General features: G+C 39.6%; 1 protein-coding gene across 5 annotated transcripts in view; it reads right to left on the bottom strand.

Moving 5' to 3' along the window:
* Positions 1-27,188, bottom strand: part of LOC137286453 (intermembrane lipid transfer protein VPS13A-like) — a 139,498-nt gene that overhangs the window by 58,638 nt on the left and 53,672 nt on the right. For 3 of the 5 annotated variants that reach the window (XM_067818330.1, XM_067818332.1, XM_067818331.1), the window contains exons 6-33: positions 26,191-26,258; positions 25,642-25,800; positions 24,633-24,725; positions 23,777-23,834; positions 19,043-19,161; positions 17,116-17,297; positions 16,829-16,973; positions 16,228-16,351; positions 16,023-16,120; positions 15,407-15,543; positions 14,354-14,445; positions 13,732-13,844; positions 10,903-11,040; positions 10,513-10,580; positions 9,484-9,562; positions 8,849-8,936; positions 8,338-8,455; positions 7,991-8,162; positions 4,885-5,041; positions 4,152-4,212; positions 3,594-3,832; positions 3,111-3,184; positions 2,684-2,826; positions 2,028-2,140; positions 1,444-1,554; positions 923-1,026; positions 586-624; positions 50-184 (exon numbers count right to left, since the gene is read on the bottom strand). In XM_067818330.1, the coding sequence (XP_067674431.1) occupies positions 50-184; positions 586-624; positions 923-1,026; positions 1,444-1,554; positions 2,028-2,140; positions 2,684-2,826; positions 3,111-3,184; positions 3,594-3,832; positions 4,152-4,212; positions 4,885-5,041; positions 7,991-8,162; positions 8,338-8,455; positions 8,849-8,936; positions 9,484-9,562; positions 10,513-10,580; positions 10,903-11,040; positions 13,732-13,844; positions 14,354-14,445; positions 15,407-15,543; positions 16,023-16,120; positions 16,228-16,351; positions 16,829-16,973; positions 17,116-17,297; positions 19,043-19,161; positions 23,777-23,834; positions 24,633-24,725; positions 25,642-25,800; positions 26,191-26,258 (3,227 nt within the window). Of the gene's footprint in view, positions 1-49; positions 185-585; positions 625-922; positions 1,027-1,443; positions 1,555-2,027; positions 2,141-2,683; positions 2,827-3,110; positions 3,185-3,593; positions 3,833-4,151; positions 4,213-4,884; positions 5,042-7,990; positions 8,163-8,337; positions 8,456-8,848; positions 8,937-9,483; positions 9,563-10,512; positions 10,581-10,902; positions 11,041-13,731; positions 13,845-14,353; positions 14,446-15,406; positions 15,544-16,022; positions 16,121-16,227; positions 16,352-16,828; positions 16,974-17,115; positions 17,298-18,377; positions 18,476-19,042; positions 19,162-23,776; positions 23,835-24,632; positions 24,726-24,987; positions 25,006-25,641; positions 25,801-26,190; positions 26,259-27,188 lie in introns of those variants that run through there. The other 2 variants (XM_067818333.1, XM_067818334.1) reach the window with 2 other exon arrangements.

Raw genomic sequence — 27,188 nt, 5'->3', positions numbered from 1 at the left:
TTCTCCTTTTCGAAAAGAAGCACAAGTGACAATAACAAGTTCAACTTACAATGAGTTCCCAGTAGAATTTGCTGAGATAGACAGTCTGCAGCTGCCCAACACGGAGCCGGATGCTGTAGTCCAGGGCCTGGTTCTGGTGCCGGTTGTCAACACGACCCTCATACTTCTTGTTGTACTTCACAAACTGAACATAAACACATACAACATCCATGTAAGTCAATGTCACATAAACAAACACACACAACATCCATATAAGTCAATGTGAATGTTAAACACAACTACCGATGCAGATAGTCATCATTCAGTTAGTTTTGATTTTGGTTATCCAATGACATTTGGAAGTGACACACACACACATAGAGAGGGCAATTTATGAATGTTCTCATATTACAGAAGCTGACATCTCTCCTCTCTATGACAATCGTAGTTGACAATGTAATGATACAGCCAAACATAATTCGGGCAGCATCCAAAACAAAACAAAAACACAACAGAATTCTGAACATGATTCTTCTGTATCATTATATCTGAATAATACATAGCCAGTTTGAATGTGCAAATTCCACACAAGCTCTGTACCCTCACCTTCAGATCAAAGCAGCTATCATCCTCTATTACTAAGATCTGCAAGACAAGACAAAAGTTGTAGCACAAAACTTTTTAGTTCTTGAACAAAACTGAAACAGTACTAGACATTCCCACTACGTAATATCACTGCCTATATGTCTCTACTGAACAATATGCAAACAGGAAATGACATTGTAGAGTGCATATTTATTTATCACTTTGAGTATAGTAAGGTTATCACACAGAGTTATCATATATTTATCACATACTTCTATCTTACAGTGAAGTAACTGTATCTCATGGAGTGCTTATGTTACCCACTTGAGTATAATCAGAATGACAAGGCAGTGTTTACCCTAGGGAATATGGCACCAACAGAGCAGTCTTGGACGGACATGTCTTTGAGACGTAATCGTACAGTTGTCCTCGTAGTTTTGGCAAGGATGTGGCTCTCCAAACCTAAATACAACATATTCACAGCAACACATCACATGAATGCAAGACATAGCTTGGAATACATTATAGAAAACATATGGAAGGGACAAATAATAAATCATAGATGGAATATCTGTGACAAATGTGGCCATAGGAGATGTCCAAGACAGATGCAACACAATAACTAAGAGATTACATGATTAACTGTAAAGGAATGAAGTCAACAAAAAACCCGAAGCATGAAAAACACCAGGCCATGATAAACATCGGTGAATTATCCCAAGAAGGAAAACAATCTTTGGTAGAGTATCTGACAATTTGGTTCAGTAAGCAAGTGAGTTTAGTTTTACACCACACTCAGTAATATTCCAGCTACATAGCGACGGTCCAGACTAGATAATCCAGTGATCAACAGCATAAGCATCTACTGGCCCTACTCACCTGTGATGTCAATATGGGAGAGGCTGTTCTCTGAGTCACACAGTCTCAGACTCAAGTTCTCCAGTTTGGCCACCATGTTGAGTTTGATACACCGTGGAGGAAGGTAGTCCACTGCAACACAGGGACAATCAAAATATGAAAGTCCACAGAATGACAAACCAGATTTAACATACATCAAGTTGATGTGATCAATATATAGTTATTTTTATTACATTGATCAAATATGTCTAGGAATTAAAAATATCAATATTTCTCTCTCCATCTCTGTTACGTATATTGTCTATCGTCCATATTCATACATGTTTGTACTGCTATGCCATGAAATCATGTTTCTTTCTTCTTTCTGTAAAGAACTAAAGAAAACAGACATTCAAAACAAACGAAAAGAATGATATCCACATGTAGCAACAACTGGACAATCAGTTTGAACATTTATAAACATTTCTGCCCCACCTGAGCCAAACAACAAGACAACAGGAGGAAGGAAACTGTGTATGCTATTCCATGGTTTTGTTCCAGGTAGACTATGGCTGCCAATAGCCTTTCAGGTGTGAGCCAGGAGATCGTTTGAACAGGGTATGTACCTTCATCAGTGATAGATGTGAGTCGTTCAGTGAGTGAGGGTCGGTCCTTGTTGTTGAGGTCCGAGGAGGAGATGACAGTGCTGGTGCTGGTCTTCATGTCCATGCTGTGCACACTGCAACACAATGTATCAGTGAGAGCATTGGATTTACCGCCATCTGTACAGGTATCCCAGTCTGTCACCATCATGTGGCAGGAAAACCCACAGTGATGCAGTGTCTTAACTGCTTTGGTAAAACCCATGGAACAGGGTAGGGTGCAAACAAATCCAGAAACATCCTTGAGATGAGCTGGCATTGGAAACTACAATCCCAGATTTCCAAACCTGTTGCAGAGGCATATATGACTTCTTGGATGCTCATCTTGCCCTGACATAAACTGGGGATTATAAACATTAAGATGAAATGGTCAAACTACTGAAGGACCACTGTGGCCTATGTGATTCATTCCGTGGAACACGGGGAAATGATGTCTATCCTTCAAGGGAGCTACGGCAAAATTATTTGAGAGAATATCTGCAATGTCAACAGTAAACAATGGTAACAATTACTCGACACAGACCCCTTTCTAATAACAATTCTGTCATGGACAAGGTTCTTGTAACAGAAAATATAATGAATGTTAGTTATTTCAGTTGAGTTTAGTAACAATCACCTACCTGGTGATAAGCCCCTGGATGAAGGCATTGAGGTAGATCATGCTGGCCTGGTCACACAGCGCCGACAGTGTGTGCAGCTTCAGCAGCAGAGCATGTTCTACGCCACCGTAACCGTCACTGAAGTCAGGACATGACGGCTCCACCTGGAACACAGCAGTGTCCTTCTGTAGACTGTGAGTGGGGTTACAAGCTAGAGTCAGTCTAAGGATACGTATATCAGACAAACCAATAGTTGATAGGATTATGGGATGACTCACAAATAAAATCAATAGTAAATTGGGAGCCAGTAAGGGTTTCATGTAAGGCAAACCATGAGTAAAGCAAACACGAAACATTGTGTGACACCTCACGTACTCTATGACCCTTGGCCACAATAGACTGCTAGAGTAGGAGGTGTTAATTCTGAATGACATTCAAGTGATCGAACCTTTCTGTAAACAATGGAGACAAGATCTGATGCAGAATTCGTGCCCAGGATTTCCATGTATTCCCCTGATGAACCTGTGCAGAGAAAATACATACAGATACACACATACAGTAGTGTATACAGAACACACACAGCTAGATATACCACAGCCTAGATTTTTTTTAGCTCTCTTAGCACTAAGATAGTCATAAGTCAATTTTAATGCATGGCACTTACGACTAGATCAGCACTAAGAGAGCTATGAAATTTTTCTATATTCAATGAGTCGTATGTCCTCCACTCTCCATATAGTGATTGTGTAAGGTAATATTAGATTTTGTGTCAACCTTTTCATTCCATACTTATTACCATGCGGTAACTTCTCCTATCTACAGTCCACGGAACACAATTCGGGAAAATGGTGTATCTAAGTAAGCTGTCTACTCAGACTATGTAAACCAAGTCAAGTGATGACCAAGTGATGGCCACACCTCAGTGACTCACCAACATGGATCTTGTCTACCAGCTGTACACCTCCTAGAGTTGCGTGGACAGCGTAGCCGTGCACTGTCATTGCAGAGTCAATGCGCAGTCGGTTGACTCGGAACATCAGGTATGGAGTCTCATGTTTGTCCAGAACCCGGGACAGGTTGATGACAAACTCCCCGAGTGTCATCCTGATCAGGATGTTGACTGAGTTGGAAGGGAAGGTGCTGTCGTCAACAGGCTTGATGTGCAGGAAACTACAAGAAACAGGCAAATACTTATATGCCACATCTTGAGGGTCAAATACAATGGATTACTAGTCTATGTTTGCTTTTCTTGGTCAGAAATATGTAAAGAGAATTACACTTTTACTGCAAGGTCTCTTCCATAGAATTACACTCACGTTCATCCTTTACTTGTACAGATTATGCTGATAATAACAATGGCCTTCAACCCTACTAACAGTTTGTGAAGAAATGGATAATTTAAATAATTTTAAATAATTTTCAAAAATGTGTACTACCATACTGAATATTATTATTTCTGATTACTACCAGCATTGTAACATGTACTCACTCAGACCACTCGTCAACATCCTCGTCTGAATGATCTGATGCAGAGAAAAACACCTCTTCGCCTGAAACACACATGCACAAGGTCAATGTGTTGATACACAGCCATTTACCGATGAAAGACTTCTGTGCTATATGTCTGGTTGAAGTAACAATAAGCACATACATATGTACATTTTACACAGGTGTATATAATATCTAGCATTTAAAAATGTCTTATTCCAGAAAACACACCACCATGAGGCTCTGTAGTTCACTTTGGACTGTCATGGCAACCATCTTTAAAATCAGGTACCAATTTAAGTGTGAGGTGTTGTTATCATCATATTAAGTACAGTTTCAGACGATGGAAGATGGAATGTTATACCATGGTTAGTGTAGCTCAGATGTACTCCATTTTCAAAAGACCCGTGAAGGTCCCAGGGTAGAATAGGCCTTCAGCAACCCATGCTTGCCATAAAAGGCGACTCAGCTTGTCGTAAGAGGTGACAAACGGGATCGGGTGGTCAAGCTCGCTGACGTGGTTGACACATGTCATCGGTTCCCACTTGCGCAGATTGATGCTCATGTTGTTGATCACTGGATTGTCTGGTCCAGACTCGATTATTTACAGACCGCCGCCATATAGCTGGAATATGCTGAGTGCGGCGTAATACTAAACTCACTCACTCACTCCATTTTCAAAAACATCTCACTAGTACAAAATGTTTCTAAAATGGCCGCCCACATGAACTCACCAGCACTATTTCTTGACGACTGGGAAGACAGGACATGCTCCTTCTTCTTCATCTTCTTCCTCCCATCATTCTTTACCACCACCTTCCTCCCTAGCACTGAGCGTCGCATCTTCCTTAATGTGTTAACATCAGGCTCCAGCTGAGTCTCTGACGGATCCTGTAGTTAGACAGACACACATTAAGGATGGAAACAAGGATATACCTTAAACAATCTTCCCTTCTTTCTGTCTCTGTTTTCTGGAACTTCATACAATGTACGGGGCGGTGGGGTAGCCTAGTGGTTAAAGCGTCACGCCGAAGACCCGAGTTCAATTCCCCACATGGGTACAATGTGTGAGGCCCATTTTCTGGTGTCCCCTGCCGTGATATCGCTGGAATATTGCTAAAAGCGGCATAAAACCAAACTCACTCACTCACTCATACAATGTACACTGACACACGTCTCAACTGTAACACAAGTGACAAACCACTTCCTGAAGAGCTACACTAGGTATGATGATGAGCTTTGTATAAGACCATCATGAATTATTCAATTATTTTCAACCAAACTGATTTCAACCAAACTGATTCACATTCTTTGTTTATTTCTTATGTCCTTCATAGCAATATTTCATCTATATCAAAGCAGTCTCACAACCAAATACCCTGCTTAACATCATCTACAAAAGACCAAGAACAAATCAATGTGTTTTCTTTCCTTTTCTTGATAGAATACACAATACATGAAGCCTAACCAAATACACATGCTTCACCTGATGCCCATCTGGTTGGACCACCTCACACATAAACACTATATGGGCAATAAGCTTGACTGCAATCATAAACTCCTTCACCTCATACCTGGCGGTGGGGTAGCCTAGTGGTTAAAGCGTTTGCTCATCGTACCCAGGGTTCCATTCCCTACATGGGTACAATGTCTGAAGCCTATTTCTGATGTTTTCTGTCGTGATATTGCTGGAATATTGCTAATATGGGGCATAAAACAGTACTCACTCACTCATAAATGGTGGCACTCGATGAAACAGATGCCTTCAACAGTTTCCTCACAAACTCTTCCCACTTCACATGGTAAGTTCAAACTACTTGAGGTAAAACTTACTGTGATGTCATAGTCAACTAATGCAGCAAAACAATGAACACTTGAAATTTATTTTGACAGATAAAACTATAGAAAATGAATTAGATGCTAAAACAGACCCTCCTGTAGTCTAGGACTTTCTTCACATATCATGCTGCTCAGAGTTGCTAAACCAACAAAAAGAGCTGACAAAGACAGATGACAATGAGTAATTTCATACAGTGTCATTTGTTATCAGTGTGTATTTGCCACTTAAAGATTAAACACAACAAATGCAGTAGCTTCTCAAGTAATACAAACACTGGTGAAACAACAAAAACAATGAAGTGTTGACCGTGCTGAAAGATAGATTAATTAGATAGTGCAAGGATTTGATGAACTTGGCTAGTTCCCTACACAGATAATTGACTGGTTGTCCTTTGTAAGTTGTGATAGCAGGTTTTCCTGGTGTCATACAGATAATGCAGATATTATCAGAAGATGAAGGACTGAGGGATAGAAGACACACATTCTCAAATTGAAATTAGTGATGTGCAAAGAAAATCATTCAGTAAAATTGTGAATCAAGAACATCACTGACAGTAAGGAATCACACATCCATAAACATTTTACTTACAACAATCAACAAACTTATTGATGAAATATATCTGTTTCTTACTTTATCTCTAGTTTTACCATTTACGGTGCCTCTACAAGATTCCTGAAATGGTTCATAAAACAAGATGGAAATGAATAACAATACTTCATAAGTTAAGGGCTTGGGTTTGTACTTGCGAAAAAATGTTCTTCAAGCAGAATTGCTTTTTCCTAAAGTGACATGTACAATGGGAGGTAGCCAAGTCCTATTCATATTACCTCAGCAGCTTGCAGCAACAATGCTGCATGTATACAGGACAAGTAAGTCCAATGTTTACTTTCTAAATGCAAAAGCATGCCAAGGCATCATATTTCTGCAGGCATCAAACTTGCCTTGTTCATGTTGGTGGGGATGGATCCAGTTAGTTATCCTGCTGTCATTAAGTACTTCTAACCAACAGGAGATACGGACATAAACACGAGTGGATAATGTTCCTTCTTCGTCTCCTCTTAGTGAAGAGCGGCTTAGTCCAAGAGTGCAAAAGAGAGCCTTGAAAATGATCTAGGAAGATCAGGTTTCTGCCTGCAAGGTTCTAAGGCTTTAAGAACTAGCTACCAGAAACTGTCATGGTTCATAGTCTCTTATGGACACATATGTTGTTTTGAAGCAGATCCAGATAATCTTTTTTCTCAGTAATCTGAGTTCAACACTGTGCGACCTAGAACTCGAATGAACCAGACTAAACCAGATACCACAGAGCAAACAACAGTAAAAGCAGTAGAAACATCCTCTGAAGAACGAAAAGCCCGTTCCATTATCTGGCAAGGTGATGAGTGTTTTCTCCTAATGGTGGACTATTTCCCCAAGGTCAGACAGGAAATGGCTAATGTTATGCTAACCTGCTCAGGCAAATGAACAAGAATATGAAGGCTAGAGACAATGAAAGACTTATCAAGGCTGTGTTCTTAAAGTAAAACGATGCATCTCTGCTCAAGCGTTTTGTCAAGATTACAATGTAGCTCATTTCTCCAATACAACAAAGTCTTCTGCAGCAGTGGTACAGGAAAGACTTGGGATTGACAACATAGTTTGATCAAGTGGTCCACTATAGTTGGGTTGTAACTTTAGATGCCAAGAACAAAACATGCATAACGACCAGAGCAATGCTCCAACCCATGGGGTGAGCTGGGCAGACACTCGAAGATGGACCCATGCTAGATTTAGGCCTCCTGTATTGGAGTGCAAGCAGCACCTACTTGAAAATGATAGTACAGTAAACCATTAGGATGAAGCCATATTTGTTGTTGCAGCTAATTCTGAGCAAGGTATTCACAGCAACTCTGAACATGCAAGCAAAACTGATGCAACAGTAGGTCACAAGTTCTCCTTAACCAAGCCTCTCTCTACCAGTAATTCTATATCACATGTACATGAACTGTAGGAGGACTCACCAGCGGCACAGCAGGCTGGATGATGATGCAGCTATCCACCATGTCCTCTCCGAGGGTGGCCATGCTGGTGCTGGCGGGGATGGGAAAGTTGCGGAAGAAGGATGTGAGCAACAGGAGGCGCTTGTCAGAGATGTTCAGCTTCATGGTCGGCAGACTGGCAACAAGCTTCTGTCTGAAGAGTAAGCAAGTAAGTAGAGATTCATACTGTATTACTGATTTTTATGTGTTGTGACGGTGGTAGTGGTGATGGTGTTGCTGATGATGGTGATGGTGGTGGTGGTAGTGATGGTGATGTGTTGAGATCTTGGTGGTGTTAGAGGTGATGGTGCAAGTGATGCACAACTCACTGTGGAAGCTGCTTGTAATCTCTGCGGACTGCGTTGAAGAAGGCCATCACCAGCTGCACACTGGGAAGGATGTGGTAGTCAGAGTCTGGCTGGGTCTGGGCAGTATGCCAGTCATCGCCTGGAAACAAAAAACACATATTCCATGTAATACTTGACTCCAAATATAATGGTAATAACTTCTTATAGTAGCTAAAATTTGAAAAAATGTAAAGTGCTTTCTTCACGCTGTTATCTGTTTTACTCTTTGTCATGTTTCACAGAATATCTGCAGAACTAAACCTATTCTCCTCCTAGCAATTGCAAGCTCAGAAACTGAAACTGAAACAATACCATCTGGTACCGATGTGTATGTGTAACAGAATATTATTAGATTTTCTGTTCTGTTAAATTTCTCTACGTTTCATGAACTGCCTATTTACTGCCTTCACAGTTCAGACGTCTGCAACATCCACAGCTCTGTCATAAGATGGAGACATACAGTTAGTTTCACATAGGACTCATGCTTCCTCACCTGAGTCTGCCAGCAACACCTTGACATCACTCACTGTGATGTTAAACTGATCATACAGGCGGGACTCAATCTCAGACATGGTTGCATCCTGCACACAAAAGTATGGACCAAGGTCAGCATAAGACCATCCAGTGCACAGGGATGCATAATAGTCAGTTAACCCAAATCTCAAGAAAATATAGACGGACTAGATTTCACAGAAACTACTCATCATGACTGATATGGACTAGCTGACCATGGGCAGTGGTGTCTACCTTTGTGTGATGAATTATGACCCTTAGGTATGCTAGGATCTGCTGATCATTGTTTGCTCTAAGTGTAAACTTAAAATTTGTTGATTGGTAATCTGACACATACACTGAAAGCAATAGTAAATTCTTCCCCTTCTTAGTATTACCTCTGAGAACAGTGGGAAACTATGCAACTGGATCACATCAATGCCTGCAATGCCGTCAATGCCTCCAATATCTCAGAAAGGTTTGATCATGTGCTATTCCATTTAACTCTGACCATAATTTGGCACACAGTACATTCAATATTCACTACAGTCAACCTGATATAGATACTCTCAATGTGACACACTGAGACTGACCATCAGGTTACAGCATACAGCTATATACGTTGGTAACACTTACTTCCAGACTGACATCTTTGGGCTGCAGTTCACTTTCTACCCTCAGTGTTCCAAAATCAGCTATCAAAACGTTTCCTCCTCTGCAAAAAACCTCATCATTTCAGGCTTTTAAATTTTGAGTAAATGTCAGGAATGTCAAGATGTCACCATGGTAATGTTAAAAGATTTAGGCTGTTCTCCAGACTCAGATACTATCACAACTTGATCAGTCATCAGATTAGAGACGATGTCTTCATGAACATCAATCTTAACTTACATTCAGTAAATTTGTGGTCTGTTATCACTCAAAACCCTGTATAGATATTACCAAAAACTCCATTCTGGACACAGCACACCAGTGATTGATATCATGACTACTTGGCCTAGTGGTACAATGACACACAATACACGGTCTGCTTAGTCATGACCACCCAATCCATTCAATAGATTGAACAGGCCCCCATTTCTCGGAACAAACTTAAATCTTAGTTTTGACTTAAGTCTAAGATTTTACTCAAATTTGAGAAAACACATTTCTCAGAATGAACTGAAATCAGCATAAAACTCAAACTGTAGGAAACAATTTGAGTTTCGTGAACAGATTACTTAATTTGTTTTACATGTCAAAAATGCAGTTGAGTTAAAAATTCAGTTGTTTCAAATTGTGAAATTGAGATTTGAGTAAAAACTTAAGTTTGTTTTGAGAAATCGGGGCCAGATCTTCAGCAGTCCATGCTTGCCACACAAGGCGACTGTTTGTCATGAGAGGTGACTAACAAGATAAAAAGGTCAGGCTCGCTGACTTGGTTGGCATAGGTCATCAGTTCCCAATTGTGCAGATTGATGCTCATGCTTTTGATCACTGGACTGTCTGGGCCAGACTTGATTATTTACAGAATACAATGATATAGCCAAAGAATTGCTGATAGCAGCGTAAATCTAAATTCTCTCAAACATTCTTGTACACTCACAGCTTGCTGGGCACTCCTTCAGGTGGTTCAAGGTCACATTGGGGCTTAACCATACAGTCCACAACCTTGATATGTCTTACCTGTGCAAAGTACCAAACTCTGGCACCACTATGTAAGGTGACCTCATGTTCAGGGCAACATGCACTGTCTGAAACACAACATACTGACATCACTTTTGTGTAGAAAGTCAGATGAAGCTTCTGAGTGGCTTAAAGCATGCAACAGAAAGGTAGATGCAAAGAAATGATAATTTACAGCTAATGCATTGATGCATTAACAAGATAATACTATAACCACCCGGCACCCAAACCATCATCAAATACCATCATGGACTAAAACTCAAAGTAAAACCACAAACATTTTGAAACTTTGGTTTGTAAAAGATGTGTCATGTCATGCAATCCAATGACACATAGGTTGACCTTGACTTGATATTTATTCTGCACACATTGACAAATTACGTCATGTACCTTGTGCTGTTCTATGGCATACTGCAGTCCTGCCCTGCTGTACTTGGCCACTTCCTGCAGCGTAACCATGGCAGCAGACTTCATGTCCACCCCACCGTGGGGGACGTTGAAGAACGCCGCGACCTCCGAGATTGAGTGCTGAAATGTACATATATTCCATGAAATCTGACACAAATATTGACCACAATGTGTGTATCTGTTGGTTTCTATCGCCAGTCAACCAGTGCTCCGTTGTTCAAAACAACCTTATCTCTAAGGTCAACCTTATCTCTAAGATTTCAACCTTAGACCTTTACTAAGGTTAGCCTCCCGTTGCACGAAACAACCTCAGCTAAGGTTAACCTTAAGTTAAGGTTGATAACTAAGGTTGGTTCGACCCAACCTTAGCGTCTCTAAGGTTGGACAGGGAATATGGCGGCTGTTTTTATTTTGAGGAAGCAGAGAGTGTACAGAAATGGGAATGTCAAAAATAGCATATTAATGATCACTGATATCAAGTTATCATGAAAACCAGTTATGATAATTCTGAAACGTCGCCGATGAACCAAGGATTGGTTGGGATGTTTTCGAAAAAACACTTAGTGCTCTTTCCGCCATATTGGATAGTGTTTACAAAATTACGTTTCGACAAGGCCGATATTGAGACGCCTATTATATCACGTATACTTCATAGTCTGCTGCGACAAATGCATCATTGAATTCTCCACACATCATAGAATAAAATTACAAATTGTCACCAACACCAACTGTCTACATAAACGAACGGGAACGAACGCGGTGCTCGAAAGACTGTGCGTTTAAAATGTAAACAAAGAAAAAATCCGATTTTACACTACGTGGCATTTTCGGAAATTTTCCAGCATCCAGCGTGTAATCATTGCTTACAATGGTTAAGTACCCCTAGAATATTAAGTTGAAGAGTCTCGCAGCAAGAAATAGCAAGTTAAAAAATATACAATGCAATCACTTAATGATTCATAGGCAACTGTCAAAGTTTCCGTGCAACGTGACGCCACGACTGACGTAAAACCAAGCAGAACGACAACGGTACTTATCGGCATTTCTTGCTTCTCCCGTTATTTACATTGAAAACGATAAAAACATATAACAAAACACAGATACTCAGAATAATTCTGATTACTTACATCTCATATTTATGTTCAAAAGAACCCTGAATCAAGGCAAGAGTCCTCGCAAAATCCGATGTACCCTTGTCAGCAAAGCCGCCATTTTGAAAGAAATCGGTCATGGGTAGTGATGTCACACGTCAACATTGTTGCACATATTAGGCAATTTCTTTGAGGTGAAGGTCGGTTGAACAAGAGTAAACACAATGTTCATATCATTCCGATTGCACTTTCAGTATTGTGATGTATATTTTGCGTATTTTGACCAGGTGCCTGTTTGTCAAAAACGTTCTGAAACATATTTCGATAGCAACTAGGATATCTAAGTCAATATTTATACGAAAACTGCTTAAGAATATATAACAGGTCATGTCTTAATTTGGACAAACCTTACGTACACAATCTAATAGTTCTCTCTTTTTACCTTTCATTACATACCTAAGAAGAGAAATAACATAATCATAAATGTTTATATCCTAAATGAATAATCATTTACGCTAAATTGATGCCAGTTACTCCGTTAATAGTGATGCAAAATTAATCAAAATACATCTACACAAACAAGAGAATTTGGAATCTAAGAACTAAATTATCTATTGCCATCCAAATCGATTTCTTATGTAGTACATTGGTATCTTTCCTTATAAACTGTGAAACTACCAAAACGTCTCCGCTCACATTGGGGAACTTTGTATTGGAATAGGTTTGTTCACTGTGTACAAAACATTACAAAAAAATACTGTCCATATTCACAGCAAATTCTCTCCATGTGATCTTAGTTACACTGACCTGATGTAAAGCATAGCGGGGTTATGCCCCCTTATCTTTATGCGTGCATCGTCTCCCTGTGGACGTCATAGAAGAGAATCCATTTTTGACATTTATTGCGGGCCATTTTTAATATTGAGCGTACAACGTTGTGCATTAACACATAAATCCATTTCATGTACACTTATGTAGTTCTGACATTAGGCTGTATTTTCTTCGCTCACACTTTTCGTAAAGATGATAAAATTAAAAAATCATAGGCGAGTGCTTTTATTGGTACACGATGAAAGCGGAGAAATTTAATGATTTTTTAACGCACACAAAAGTTTTGGACAACATTTAGCAGTATCTATTTCTCAAATCCCTGAGGTTGTCGCAGTTATATTTATACCAACGGATAGGAAATTGAATATTCTACATTTCTGTGTAATTTTATAGCCGTACACAGATCCAGGACCAGATCCACAGATCCAGCGCAATTTTCGCACAACGTTCACTTTTCAAAACTTATGAAAATGTGCGCCTGAAAAAAAAAATCGGCATCCACGGGTTAAGGTTACGGCTAAGGTTGGAGCCCAAGTTAAGGTTGCCCTAAGGTTGTTTTGTGCAACAGGCGTATCTTTTTCTTAAGGTGATCGTAACTCTAACCTTAGTGCTTAAGGTTGATCTTAGCTAAGGTTGTTTTGAACAACGGGGCACAGATCCATAATGGTGGCCTGTAATAACAGCACTTGAAGCTGGAAACTCAGTGATAAATATGAACGATCATCCAAGATGTAGCAGCATCTGTTTCAGGGGACCTGGATTCTCTATATACCTTAGAACAGTATATCACATAGCACTCACAACTACCCAGTGTTCCTAAGATATGTAATACATCAATTAGTTTTGAAGCCTCAAGACTCCCAGATAATGGAGACTGGGATCTGCTCACCTCATCATAGACAATCTCGACAGGCTGAATGTTGAGACTGAGGGAATAGTCAGCATCCACATACAGCGGTTTCACCTCAAAGTCCAACGTGCACACCTGGTTCACTGAGGGGGCTGAAGACATAAGTAACACTGAACTTATTTCCATGCAAATAAGGGGGCTGAGGACATAACTATTGGACACAATGATTTAATATTTCTCACATAAATTGAAAAGGCTTATTTCTTATGAAATTATTCTTTGGCTAGGGCTTCAAAATTTTGTTTAAAAAACACTTGCCACAGAGAAAGTGACCGAAAGAAAGTAACTTGTCCTGGCTAATTTTCCACTTGCCCTGATTTTTGTGACATAACCATGATGATACAAACATGAAAGAATAAATCAACATGGTATTTGATGTTGATGTTTACTCCATTTCATTATCATTGTGAAATTTAATAGCTACTTTTGGAGTAGATATGAAATGAAAGCGAAGACTATTTGCATTTTGAAACCACAGTGGCCAACTGAATGCCCGATATGAAAAGCAATGGAACTTTTGAACCTCTGTTGGCACTGTTGCCTTGACAAGGACTTGATTCAGACTATTACTACAGTGACTGGCACTGAGATATGTACACACCATAGACTCCGATGTCCGAGGTAAGGATAGGGATAAGCTCATGCTCAATGGAAGCCCCCTCTATTGAGAAACTCTCAGTGTTGGAGGAGATCCTGGATTACAGACACAGAGATTATTGGCAGAGAAGCTTCTGTATCATAAAAATATATCATTAATGGAAACTGTATTGAATCTTGTTCAAGCAGGCAAAGTATCCATGTAGCAAAGACTATTTTTCTAGTACATAGACATAGCCTCTGGAGATCTTTGGATGTACCTCATTTACATTTTTATCGGACTGTGATACCAAGCTTACTGGATTTATAAGATAAACAACAATGTGCATAATGAGCCTCAACAGCTGACACTTGATACAATCACCACCTTCCACATACTCTGACATTGGAACACACTGTGTTTGTGTCTTCAGTGGTTGAAATGAATATATCAAGACATTAAGAAATAAATACCCTTTAGTGTACTCTTCCAGATTTGGGTTTATTGATGCTTTTTAATAAAAAAATATACCTACTATGTTTCACAACATATTTGAAGTAAACCACAAGTGTTGTATTCAACAGAATACATGTATATCCAAGTTGTACAACAGTTAATGAGTGAATGAGCGAGTGAGTGAGTTTGGGTCTACCTAATTTTGGCAGTATTTCAGGAATACCCGAGCAGTTCATACAAAGAATTGGCTTCATATATTGAACCTATGGATCGAAAGAAATCCAAGTGTGCAGGGCCAATGTTGTTGCCATTAGACTATCTCAGATTGCTCAAGTGGTGGAAATTCAATAAGACAAAAGTACAAAAAATTTCATCAGGCAGTACCGGAAAACTTTTCTTTCTAAAATAATCGTGTCTACAGGCATCTTACTGTTGCAAATAGCTGATCATTTGCTGATATACCACTTGGGTAAATATCAGCTGCGTTATCTGTAGTCAATAAATAAATAGTTAATGTCTAGTAGTCTGCATCATTCATGTAAATGATTCCATGACATCAACAGGATTATTCTGAAAATGATTATCTCCAAGACTACCAGGAATGGTGGCATGCTGACCCACCTGAAGGCGCCGGTGGCTGGTCGGTCCTCCCATGTTGCCAGGAGGTGAGTGACAGACACCTGCAGGATCTTCTTGCTATAGTTGACCAAGGACACACAGCAGCTCTTCAGGATCACCTGCACCTTGTGCTTCACATACTGGAACAGAGGGGACATTGACTTCATCTTCTGGCTGGACTCACCCACTGTGTTTTCCTAGTCGCCAAATGCCATCTACATCTGGCTCGATCAATGTTCTTGTTATAGTATCAAAATGCAATTACTTCCTAACAGCCAGGGAAATAGTGTGACATTCCACATCCAACATAACCAAATGATATCAAAACTTTAAAAAAACGAAGCTACATTATGTCTGAAACCCAATCTCATCATTATGTGATACCCCACAAGTTAAGGTACTAAAGACATATTTTACCTTGAGCAAGCACCTGTTGAGTTTTACAGAGAGATTAGAGAGAGTGTAGTAATAACACTGAGTGGGCTGTGAAGAATTGTCCTTCACATAAAACTGATGATAATATCTGAAATACCTCATAATAAATAACACTGAAGATTCCACTGGCTCATCCAACAACAGGAACAGAATAGCGAATATCAGACTTGTGACACCAACTCACCTCTGGAGCATATGTCTGGGTATTTGCGTTGATGTCGTAGCCAATGCCATCATACAGTTTCTCTTTCTCTTCATTGCTGAGTTTGTCCAGCCAGTCCTCTGTCAGGTAGATAAGAGGTTTATACACCATGTTGATTATTGAGAATATATTTGATATCTTGATTTTATCTTCTGGTAGTCGATTCAAAATAGAAAAAACAACTCACGTGACTCCTTGCCAGTAATTTCAAAGTCATCCTCATCTTCACTGCCACCAAACCACGAACTTAACCAGCCCTTCTTTTCTTTCTTTGGTCGATGTTTGGCTCGTTCGGGGGCTTCACGGGCAAACTAAAAACATAAGGCAGACTGAAATGACACAAACTGATAGACATGCAGTGTGAGAGCTTCTTAGCTAAGCAATGTATACCCACTTAAATGACACAAACTGATAGACATGCAGTGTGAGAGCTTCTTGGCTAAGCAATGTATACCCACTGAAATGACACAAACTGATAGACATGCAGTTTGAGAGCTTCTTGGCTAAGCAATGTATACCCACTGAAATGACACAAACTGATAGACATGCAGTTTGAGAGCTTCTTGGCTAAGCAATGTATACCCACTGAAATGATTGGAGTTTGCATCTGATATCTTCTTGCCAGATAAAAGAGAGTTTGCTAAATCTTCTTGTTAAGTAAGTACAGAGTAATTTGCGATAATGTGATAACATCTTGATACTTACAATCTTAAACATATAGAATGTTCATTTAGCTATTCTGGACAGCATCATTCCGATTAACATCCACCAGCAATGGGTACACTCACCTCCACCTTGGCATGTTCTCTGGCCAGCAATATGTTTGAAACATCAAGATTCTCCTCCAGCTCCCACATCTTACTGCGAATGGACTCATGGTCGGGTCGCTCTAGGCTCCGCTTGTAAAGGTCCTTGTATTTTCGGTACTGGTTCCTGCAAAAATAGTAAACTCCATCAATATTATACATGACTGTACATAATGATATCATTGATCTGATATACTCTACCAGCAAAGAAGTATTTGACTCAGGACATCGAGCTGACAGCAGCTACAAGTGAGCGAGAGTTTAAGTACCTGTGCTCTTTGATTCTCTCCCAGGAATAGGGACGGATCATCTCCTCCAAGATGGCTGTGTTGGCATAATGCCACCATGACCTTGGGCTGACCTTGAGAGGGATGTTTGGGTGGTACTTCCTGTATCGCTGGTTGATGCTCATAAGTTGAAAAGACTCACTCAGTGTCAACAGATTCAGGAACTGAAAGAAGCAACCAGAGAGTTTGACTGTAGGTGTACAATAATTACAGACATCTTGTTAGTCAGACTCAGTTGTGACCTTCCTGCTATTAGTGCCAGTTGCCTGTGTAATTACCCACAAACTTGTTTTAATACCTTAGCTTGAACAAGATCAGATATTTTTCTGATCAAAACAATTTTTTCAAGGATTACAATTATTTCTGAAAGTCATTCATGTTATGAATTCCACGACATTCTAAATGTCTGCTTAAACATGCTTGCCTTTGCAGATATCTAATGGAAAAAAGTGGCACAAAGGAATGAAGAGCATCATAATGATGATAAAACAACTAATAAGAAGACCTCAATAAGTAGGTTTGGTCTTATATCAGTTTGGGCATTTTTCCTCATTTGCCTGGACAGGAGTTGAAGTCAGCAAAAACTCATTCCCTCACTTGTTCCTCTCATGCATTATCATACATCATGCCAAATGGGACAACCTCTATCCATGACCATATCTGCGAACTCACTCACTGGCTGCTCTCATGTATCCTCTCACCCACTACTAGTATGGACAACCTCTCTCCTTCAGGGTGAAGTCTGTAGACACTCATTCCCTCACTCACTGGCTGCTCTCATGTATCCTCTCACCCACTACTAGTATGGACAACCTCTCTCCTTCAGGGTGAAGTCTAAATAATCATTCCCTCACTCACCCACTGCTAGTATGGACAACCTCTCTCCTTCAGGGTGAAGTCTAAATAATCATTCCCTCACTCACCCACTGCTAGTATGGACAACATCTCTTCTTCAGGGTGAAGGTGGGTAAAAAGTCATTCCCTCACTCACCCACTGCTAGTATGGTCAACCTCTCTCCTTCAGGGTGAAGTTGGGTAAACACTCATTCCCTCACTCACACACAGCTAGTATGGACAACATCTCTCCTTCAGGGTGAAGTTGGGTAAAATGCCCTCACTAACTCACTGCTAGTATGGACAACCTCTCTCCTTCTGCCTGGACAGAAGGACCTCTATCTCCTCCAGGGTGAAGTCTGCAAACACTCATTGCCTCACTCACCCACTGCTTTCATGCATCACCTCACCTGCTGCCTGGACAGAAGGACCTCTATCTCCTCCAGGGTGAAGTCTGCAAACACTCATTGCCTCACTCACCCACTGCTTTAATGCATCACCTCACCTGCTGCCTGGACAGAAGGACCTCTATCTCCTCCAGGGTGAAGTCTGCAAACACTCATTGCCTCACTCACCCACTGCTTTCATGCATCACCTCACCTGCTGCCTGGACAGAAGGACCTGTATCTCCTCCAGGGTGAAGTCTGCAAACACTCATTGCCTCACTCACCCACTGCTTTCATGCATCACCTCACCTGCTGCCTGGACAGAAGGACCTCTATCTCCTCCAGGGTGAAGTCTGCAAACACTCATTGCCTCACTCACCCACTGCTTTCATGCATCACCTCACCTGCTGCCTGGACAGAAGGACCTCTATCTCCTCCAGGGTGAAGTCTGCAAACACTCATTGCCTCACTCACCCACTGCTTTCATGCATCACCTCACCTGCTGCCTGGACAGAAGGACCTCTATCTCCTCCAGGGTGAAGTCTGTAAACACTCATTGCCTCACTCACCCACTGCTTTAATGCATCACCTCACCTGCTGCCTGGACAGAAGGACCTCTATCTCCTCCAGGGTGAAGTCTGCAAACACTCATTGCCTCACTCACCCACTGCTTTCATGCATCACCTCACCTGCTGCCTGGACAGAAGGACCTCTATCTCCTCCAGGGTGAAGTCTGCAAACACCTTTGGCAGAGAATTGTTCTCAGTGCTGATGATCAGTCTTGCCTGGGCTGTGACTGGTTCTATGACTGAAACACACATCGTGACTCAGTCATATCGATATGATCTCAGTACATGTGACAACTGCCCTATTGACTATTTTCCATACTACCCACAACAGGATATATGTGAGTTATTACATACTTGGTATATTATCACAAACATAAAGAGTTAATAAATATTAAGCAATCCAACAAAATGCACATATTGTACTTTTCTGTGTCCAGCAGCCTTCATATTCTACACTACAACTAAAAACCAAAGGAACTAATGATTTGAATGTAGCCATGATAGAGGTGTACATTTAAAATACTGAGGTGTTGCATCTGAATGCAACATCTAATCACAATAAGATTTCACATCATGCATAGACAGCATGTGATACACGTGCACACAGAAGCCAGAGTGTGTACGTCTATAGGGGAACTCACAATCACTAATGCAGTCGAGCCAAGCACACTCTGAACAATGTCTCTGAGACAGTATCTCAGTAGACAGACATGATAGTGAAACATGGGAACTGTAGACAAGGGGATTTGGGGTACCATAGTGAAGGAGATGTCATTGTCATCCAGTGCTTGGCGCGTCAAAAATGGTAAACTGTCGTACAAGTGCCACCAAACGGACTGGGTGTCAATGAGACCTGAATGAAGTTATCCAAGAAAATGTGACACCAAGACATGTTTATCTCATAGCATTACACATAATGTCCAGAGAGGGGTTTGACCCTAACAGCAAAGAAGGTGACTGTAGCCACAGGAATTGACCTGGCTGCAATGGAACTACACCCTTATTACAGACAAACCCAAATTTTGCCTCTGATTAATGGATGGCAGAAAATGGAAGCTGGGGATGTGATGGCAAGCCATGGGAACAGTGTCATGGTGTGTTGGGGTGTCAGGATAATCCAGAATATTACTTGACATGCTTGCAAATATAAACCATTTCATTCAGAAATGTCACAACCATTTTGTATGGTTTGCACAGTAAAGTGTTTGAAACAGAAAAGATTCTAACATGTCCATAATCCACTTAACTACAGTGCTTCACTAGTGCTTTTTTTAAGCCCACATTATGGTTGATCAATACATGAGCAAAAATTCACGTTTTTCCCGGAACAAAGCTGCCATTGAAAATGCAAAAATCTATGTAACAGATTGAGGTTGAGAAGTTGCAATACAATTCATAATATTTGCCTTGCATTTCTGGAAGACTGTCATGATACCCTCAAAGAATATTTTCTTGTCTAAAGTATATATCAGCAAATTTCAAACCACGCGGGCCATCATGGAAAGCAATATATTTAGAATATTTCACAAACCAGTCAAGTGGCAAGTCAGCAGTTGCTCCGATGTTTGTATATAAGATTGGTAAATAAATAACAGAACCTTTATCTCTGAGGTTTTTGACAAATGTAAAAGTCAAAGACATGTGGATATGTGGGAACAGTAAGCAGGATGAAGATGAAACAGTCTTGTGAAGATCAAATATAAACTGATAAAAAGGCAGTAAATATAATACTTAATCTTCAAACTAAATCTGTTGTAGCCAAATTAATCAATTGGATATGAAAATAACCCTTACATTTCAGGGGTTCACATCGAAAGCTGATGATTCAAGAATGCTGATTACTGACAATGATCACTATTGCAATGACAAATTGCCAGCCCTACTGTAGTATCACAACAACATGCAGAACACACATTGCAAGTGGTCTGGGCTTCATAAAGCCAATCACCAGGGTAACCTAGTGGTTAAAGTGTTCATTTATCACGCCAAAGGCAGTGGTTCGATTCCCCAAATGGGTAGAATGAGTGAAGCAATTTCTGGCATCTCCAGATGTGATAATACGGAAATATTGCCTAAAGTGACATAAAACTCACTCACTGTCAGTGCCAGAACTTGTGTGCATACAGCAGTTGGAGCACTGAGACTAAGACTTAAGACAGGCATAGCACTAATACCTCTTTGTAAAGCAGGGCCGTGTTCCAGACAGTGGTATTTGTCACTTTTCTGGTGGCTGGGCCACACAAATGTTCTGAACTATCATTCAGCAGAGTCTATATCATCAGTAGGGGCTGGACAGATATATGCATGCCACATTTTATTTGCATAGTGTGCATTTTTCTAAATCAAATGATACACATATGTTGAAGGAAGCACAAAATGCAGACAATCCGTTTTGTTTATTTTTCCAGTTATTTATGGACAAAAGTTTTACACACAAAATCCTAATGGTGCATTTAAACAATTCAATTATTCGTGGATGTTTTGCAAGTCTACTCTCATTACTTTGATGATGTTTTCTTCATTTCAAATATTTTTTGTATTTGCAGTTATATTCCAAGAGCATTGTGATTCTAAAAAGTTTCCTCTTGTTTTATTGTTTTTTGGCGTTTAAATTGTGACATTATTTTTTTCCTCTTTACTTTGATTGTTTTCTTGCAGTTACACATATTTTCTCAGTGATACAAGATCCAAGTTTAATTTCAAAAGTAAAAGAAACCTTAAAAATCATTGAAATTTTGTGTTCCTGAAAGAAGTTTGAAACAGAAAAAAAGTTTTCCAAAAAACAATCAAAGTAACAAACAAACAAATACACTTCGAATAATGGTATGAAACAACTGAAATAATGCAAAAGTTTAGTACAAAAATAATAACATATGCTACCAAGTGTCATTGATATAATTTTGTAGCAACTAAGTAAGTAAAGTACATTTCTATATACTTTGGGTTCTATTAGTATTTGACCCCATACAGCACTTGAGGATTTATTAGAAAGTGTCAACCAAAATATAACATTATCAATATCTGACTACTTCCTAGAAGCCTGCACATATTAAACTATTCCTGGCTCATTTAGGAGAAGCATATAGACAATAGAATACATTTTTGTATATAGCAAGGTTTAACAGAAAATACAAGTAAACAGATAAATCTTTTTGTCAAGTTATGTTATAATGCAAATACCATGTTTTGTTTGTTCACTCTCTTCAGATTATTCAAGTGAAGCTACACAAGTCAACTATGGATGAAACATGAATGTTTCCTGGAACATGTATATGAGAAATGAAGGTGAGCTCCAGTGTGCCCTATATACTGAAAACTACAGTATGTTCACACATCATGACATTAGCATGCAGGTGCTTGTATGTAGCTGCCACACTTCATCCTGCACATACACTGTGTGTAGGGACAACGTAGATCAGTGAGAGAAATATATGAAAACAGAAATAATCTACTAAACATCATATATTTTTAACACTAACTGTATAATAAAATCACTTGGTGAACATGAGTGATACTTTTCCTACAAACTTGATACAATGTACTTGTAAGAAAACACATGTGTAATACCGGTAATATCTTTGTTTCATAATGGCATTCTTGAATAATGAATGTCCAAGAAGTTATTTTCATCAGTGAAGGAAGTTATGAAAGAGTTTATGAATACAATGCTGTAGTGATCATTCCTAATTATTAAGTGATGCTAAATAATTTAACACCATTTTTGGATGGAATATTCACACACATTGAAAAGCAACTATTGTAACTTACCGGGGTGAACCGGCAACAGTTCGTTGAAGATGGAGTGTTTTCAGAGAATTTCATACTGGGTGACTTCATTTGCATATTTACTGAATAGTGATCCCAGGTTATTTGATTGGTTTACTGCATCAATGATATCATCTGTTCTGTGATAAAGCTATGTATTTTCCTGTCAGTGACTGACACAGATCATTGGTTCCTAGCAAGAATACAGAACCATTTGGAGAATAAACTTCTTCAATTACCATTCCCCACTTTTACCAAATTCAGAGAAGGGAGGATTAGCTTACACTGACCTAATGACATAGAGACAGTACTGGACATTCCAAGAGGAAATCAGCTCATACAAACATCCACACATCCACATACAAACTACCATGACGATGGTACCAGTCAATAATCACAGTCATAACAATGAAACCAAATCCCAAATCCAATAGGAAGGCAGAAATAGAACACAAAAGATCAAATACACTTCGTCATAGATCTCAATGTAGACTCTCTTTTCAACATTTTTAAGGATTCATCCCCAACCTGACTGTGCCCATCTGTGGCTGCACAGGTACACAGTCATTAACAGGTATGCGAGAGCAAATGAGAAAAGCACATGGCGCAAAAGAAGCGTCTTTGGCATTGCATTTGAAACCTTCCAGCTAACAACTGAAGCAGGCAGGAACCGTCTACAACTTACTTGTTCCTTTCTTAATCATATTTTTCACTGAAACAACAACAAGTCAGTCTGAAAAATTCTCACTGGCTTTAAACAAATGCTGACAGAATTGGTTTAATGGGCCCAATACTTGAATAAACCATTCATTAAACATTAACATACTCCAGCCAAAACAAAATGTATTAAGCAGTTTAACTGAATTAAAACCCACAGTAAAACAATCAAACTAGGTATGATAAACTTTCGGCATTATGGACACGCTTTGGCTAGACAGTTTATACAGAAAGCCAAGCTGTTAGATACTGAACCCCTGTGTATTTCCACTGGATATAGGAATGGATGACATGAATGATGTGAATGCTTTGCTGGCAGATGAAATCATTGGTTGGCTGTAGTTGTAATAGAAGCAAAAGGTGTGGACTCACTGAAATCAAAGTCCTCTTGGAATATACTGTGAGAATCTATAGACATCCTTAACAGGTTCTGAAATGAAGAAGTTGAAAATATAACAATCTGACAACATGTCACTTAGAGCTAGCGATCAACACAGATTATGGAGATCAACATAATTACCTAACATTGATAAACTAACAATATCCAAACATAACCCAAAATGCAAAATATGTCCCAAAGAAATAAGTATATTTGACACTGGTGACATATTTTTGTGTGAATTGTCAATAAAGCAGCATCCTTAACATAGAAGCATCCCATAGAGAAAAGATTTAACTTTGAGTATGGTGCAAAATTATTAAATCATTGTTTCATCACAACAGTTTATGTATAATATTACTGATAACACAATGCTTATATTGATAATGACTAGCAATTCTTCAAAATAATGATGTTTCCAGTTATCAGTGTTTTTAGCCATCCATATTGTCAGTATCTGATATAGTACAAACAATTTCTTTTGGGAAGGTCAGAATTAAAGACACACAGGCAGACATAGTTTATTAAAGTGTCACATGAACAATTACATAAAATAAAATACACATTAGAAGGAATAAAATATTCATTCATCCAGCATTAAAAGACAATGACTGGACCCCTGAAGTGGTGTGATCAGTCAATGGAACAGGAAGGTTACAGCCTGTTTCTACATATTGACCATAATCATATTTTTATAATACCCAAATACACTTTCAAGTTCATGAAAAACTATAACAACAACCTATGACCATAAAATGCTACAGTAAAATTATCTGTTTCCATTTTGCTTTATGATTTGGAAAGATAACATTCACAACATGATTGATTACAGAAAAGATATTTCTGTACCCTCCATCCATCCGTGTTGAGTCTTGACTTGACAAGGTGGGGTTCTGGAATGTATGGGTTCCAGTAGATGCTCAGGTCTTCCAATCTCAGCAACTGCAACCAGTAATTTATTATAAACGAAATATGGTATGTATGTTACCCATGCAGTCACTATACCAGGATAAATACACTCACCACATGCAAATCAAGGGTTAATGTGCAGCTTGTTGGAGATGGAACAATATCACCACATCACACATCCACCTACCTTGAGCAGCATGTTGGAGGTGGTATAACATTACCACATCTCACATCCACCTACCTTGTGCAGCATGTTGGTGGTGGTATAATATTACCATATCTCACACCCACCTACCTTGTGCAGCATGTTGGAGGTGGTATAACATTACCATATCTCACATCTACCTATCTTGTGCAGCATGTTGGAGGTGGTATAACATTACCATATCTCACACCCACCTATCTTGTGCAGCATGTTGGAGGTGGTATAACATTACCATATCTCACATCTACCTATCTTGTGCAGCATGTTGGAGGTGGTATAACATTACCATATCTCACATCTACCTATCTTGTGCAGCATGTTGGTGGTGGTATAATATTACCATATCTCACACCCACCTACCTTGTGCAGCATGTTGGAGGTGGTATAACATTACCATATCTCACATCCACCTACCTTGTGCAGCATGTTGGAGGTGGTATAACATTACCATATCTCACACCCACCTACCTTGTGCAGCATGTTGGAGGTGGTATAACATTACCATATCTCACACCCACCTTTCTTGTGCAGGCCATGTATGAGGTGGTATAACATTACCATACCTCACACCCACCTATCTTGTGCAGGGCATATATGAGGTGTAATAATCTCACCATACCTCACACCCACCTATCTTGTGCAGGCCATATATGAGGTGTAATAATCTCACCATATCTCACACCCACCTATCTTGTGCAGCATGTTGGAGGTGGTATAACACTACCACATCTCACATCCACCCACCTTGTGCAGCATGTTGGAGGTGGTGTCTCCCTTCAGAGGCTCCCACCTGGCGTCAGTGGACTGCATGGCAATCTGTTTGAGCATCAATCCACAGGCAAAAGGGTGATCAACATTGGTAACAGTATCTTCATACCGAATGTGTATGTTACGTATTGAAACCTGCAACAGAGCAAATTCTTCTTGCTATCTGCTCCGTACATGGATATACGGTTTTATTGACCAGCATCACATTTAGGCTATTAGGGTGCATACATCACGCTTGAGCAACATGGGAACTGAAAAACATATGGAAAAACAACAAATACCCCAAAATAATAAAACAGTTGAATAGATATGAAAAAAAAACATACTCATATTACTCCAAAGAACATAATCACCGCTGATTTTTTCATAAGACTGTTGTTACTCTGCGACATGATTTTTTCACATTATTAGATTGGTATCAATGATGGCATGATGGACAAAATCAGTTAAGACAAAGATTAAAATTGTCAAAAAGTATATGAAGGTCTTCACTGATATTAATAAATGACAGGGTAAGACATGTACCTGGATCCGGTTCACGAAGTGTGTGGCCAGTTTTTCGTAGAAACCAGGTTCTTCCTCAGTCTTCTCCACTGTAACAAACAACAACACATCAAGATAATACTGTAACAGTGGTGACCAGAGACCAGAAGGAACCAGTCATTTATGAACATGTTAACCATGAATGTACTTGGGGACTGGCTATTTTATATTCTGGACTGGCAGGAGACATCAGTCCTGCTGTGTAATGAAAAGCAGTGGCCACTTGGAAATGTAAAATCAGCATTAGTATCTGCTGACTGGCTTTTCAGGAAATCTGCACTAACTCCTGGATCTAACCTTGTGGTTCTTACAAATCACAAATCAGGCACCCTTGATTTTCATCAATAGATTGCCAACCAAAGAAATGTTAATGAACAGGAAAGAGAAGGGTATGGGGGATATCTCTTAGTATCCAAAGGGTTCAAAACTAAAGCTCTGAGGTAGCAAATTTGCTATTTAAAATTTTTCTACCTGAAAGCAAAACACAGTCACAACAACTTGATACCTGGTATGCTTCAGTCACATTGTTTACATTCACCAATTACCGATCATTTTCAAATGATAGATCTCCACTTGACTGGAGATGTAGACTGCAGACAAATACCCTTGAAGATTTGATGAAAACTTGCAGACAACATACTTTCGTAGAATTTGATCCCATAAACCACAAGTGAACCAGTGGTGCGTGAGTGGAGAGAGGGTCATGAGACCTAATACAGCTTCATATGGCCAAAGACAGTAATGTGACTGGGAGGGAGGGATTAATTATGAAAGAATGCTGCAGCAGGTAATGGATATTGCTCCCTATGGTTTAAACATGGTGGAAAGTAATTGCTACAAGCTGAAAAAGTTAACTTCGAACACTGACCGAGCAGCATGTGATTTAGCATTTAAAACATACAATGGTGCAACTTAAAAATGCAAAATCCAACCACATATTCATACCAGGTTGCACCCAGCACATTTTAATATTTTGCTAC

Source organism: Haliotis asinina, chromosome 6 (genome assembly GCF_037392515.1).
Source record: "Haliotis asinina isolate JCU_RB_2024 chromosome 6, JCU_Hal_asi_v2, whole genome shotgun sequence".
Lineage (NCBI taxonomy): Eukaryota > Metazoa > Mollusca > Gastropoda > Lepetellida > Haliotidae > Haliotis > Haliotis asinina.
This window is presented reverse-complemented; position numbering and strand designations above follow the sequence as displayed.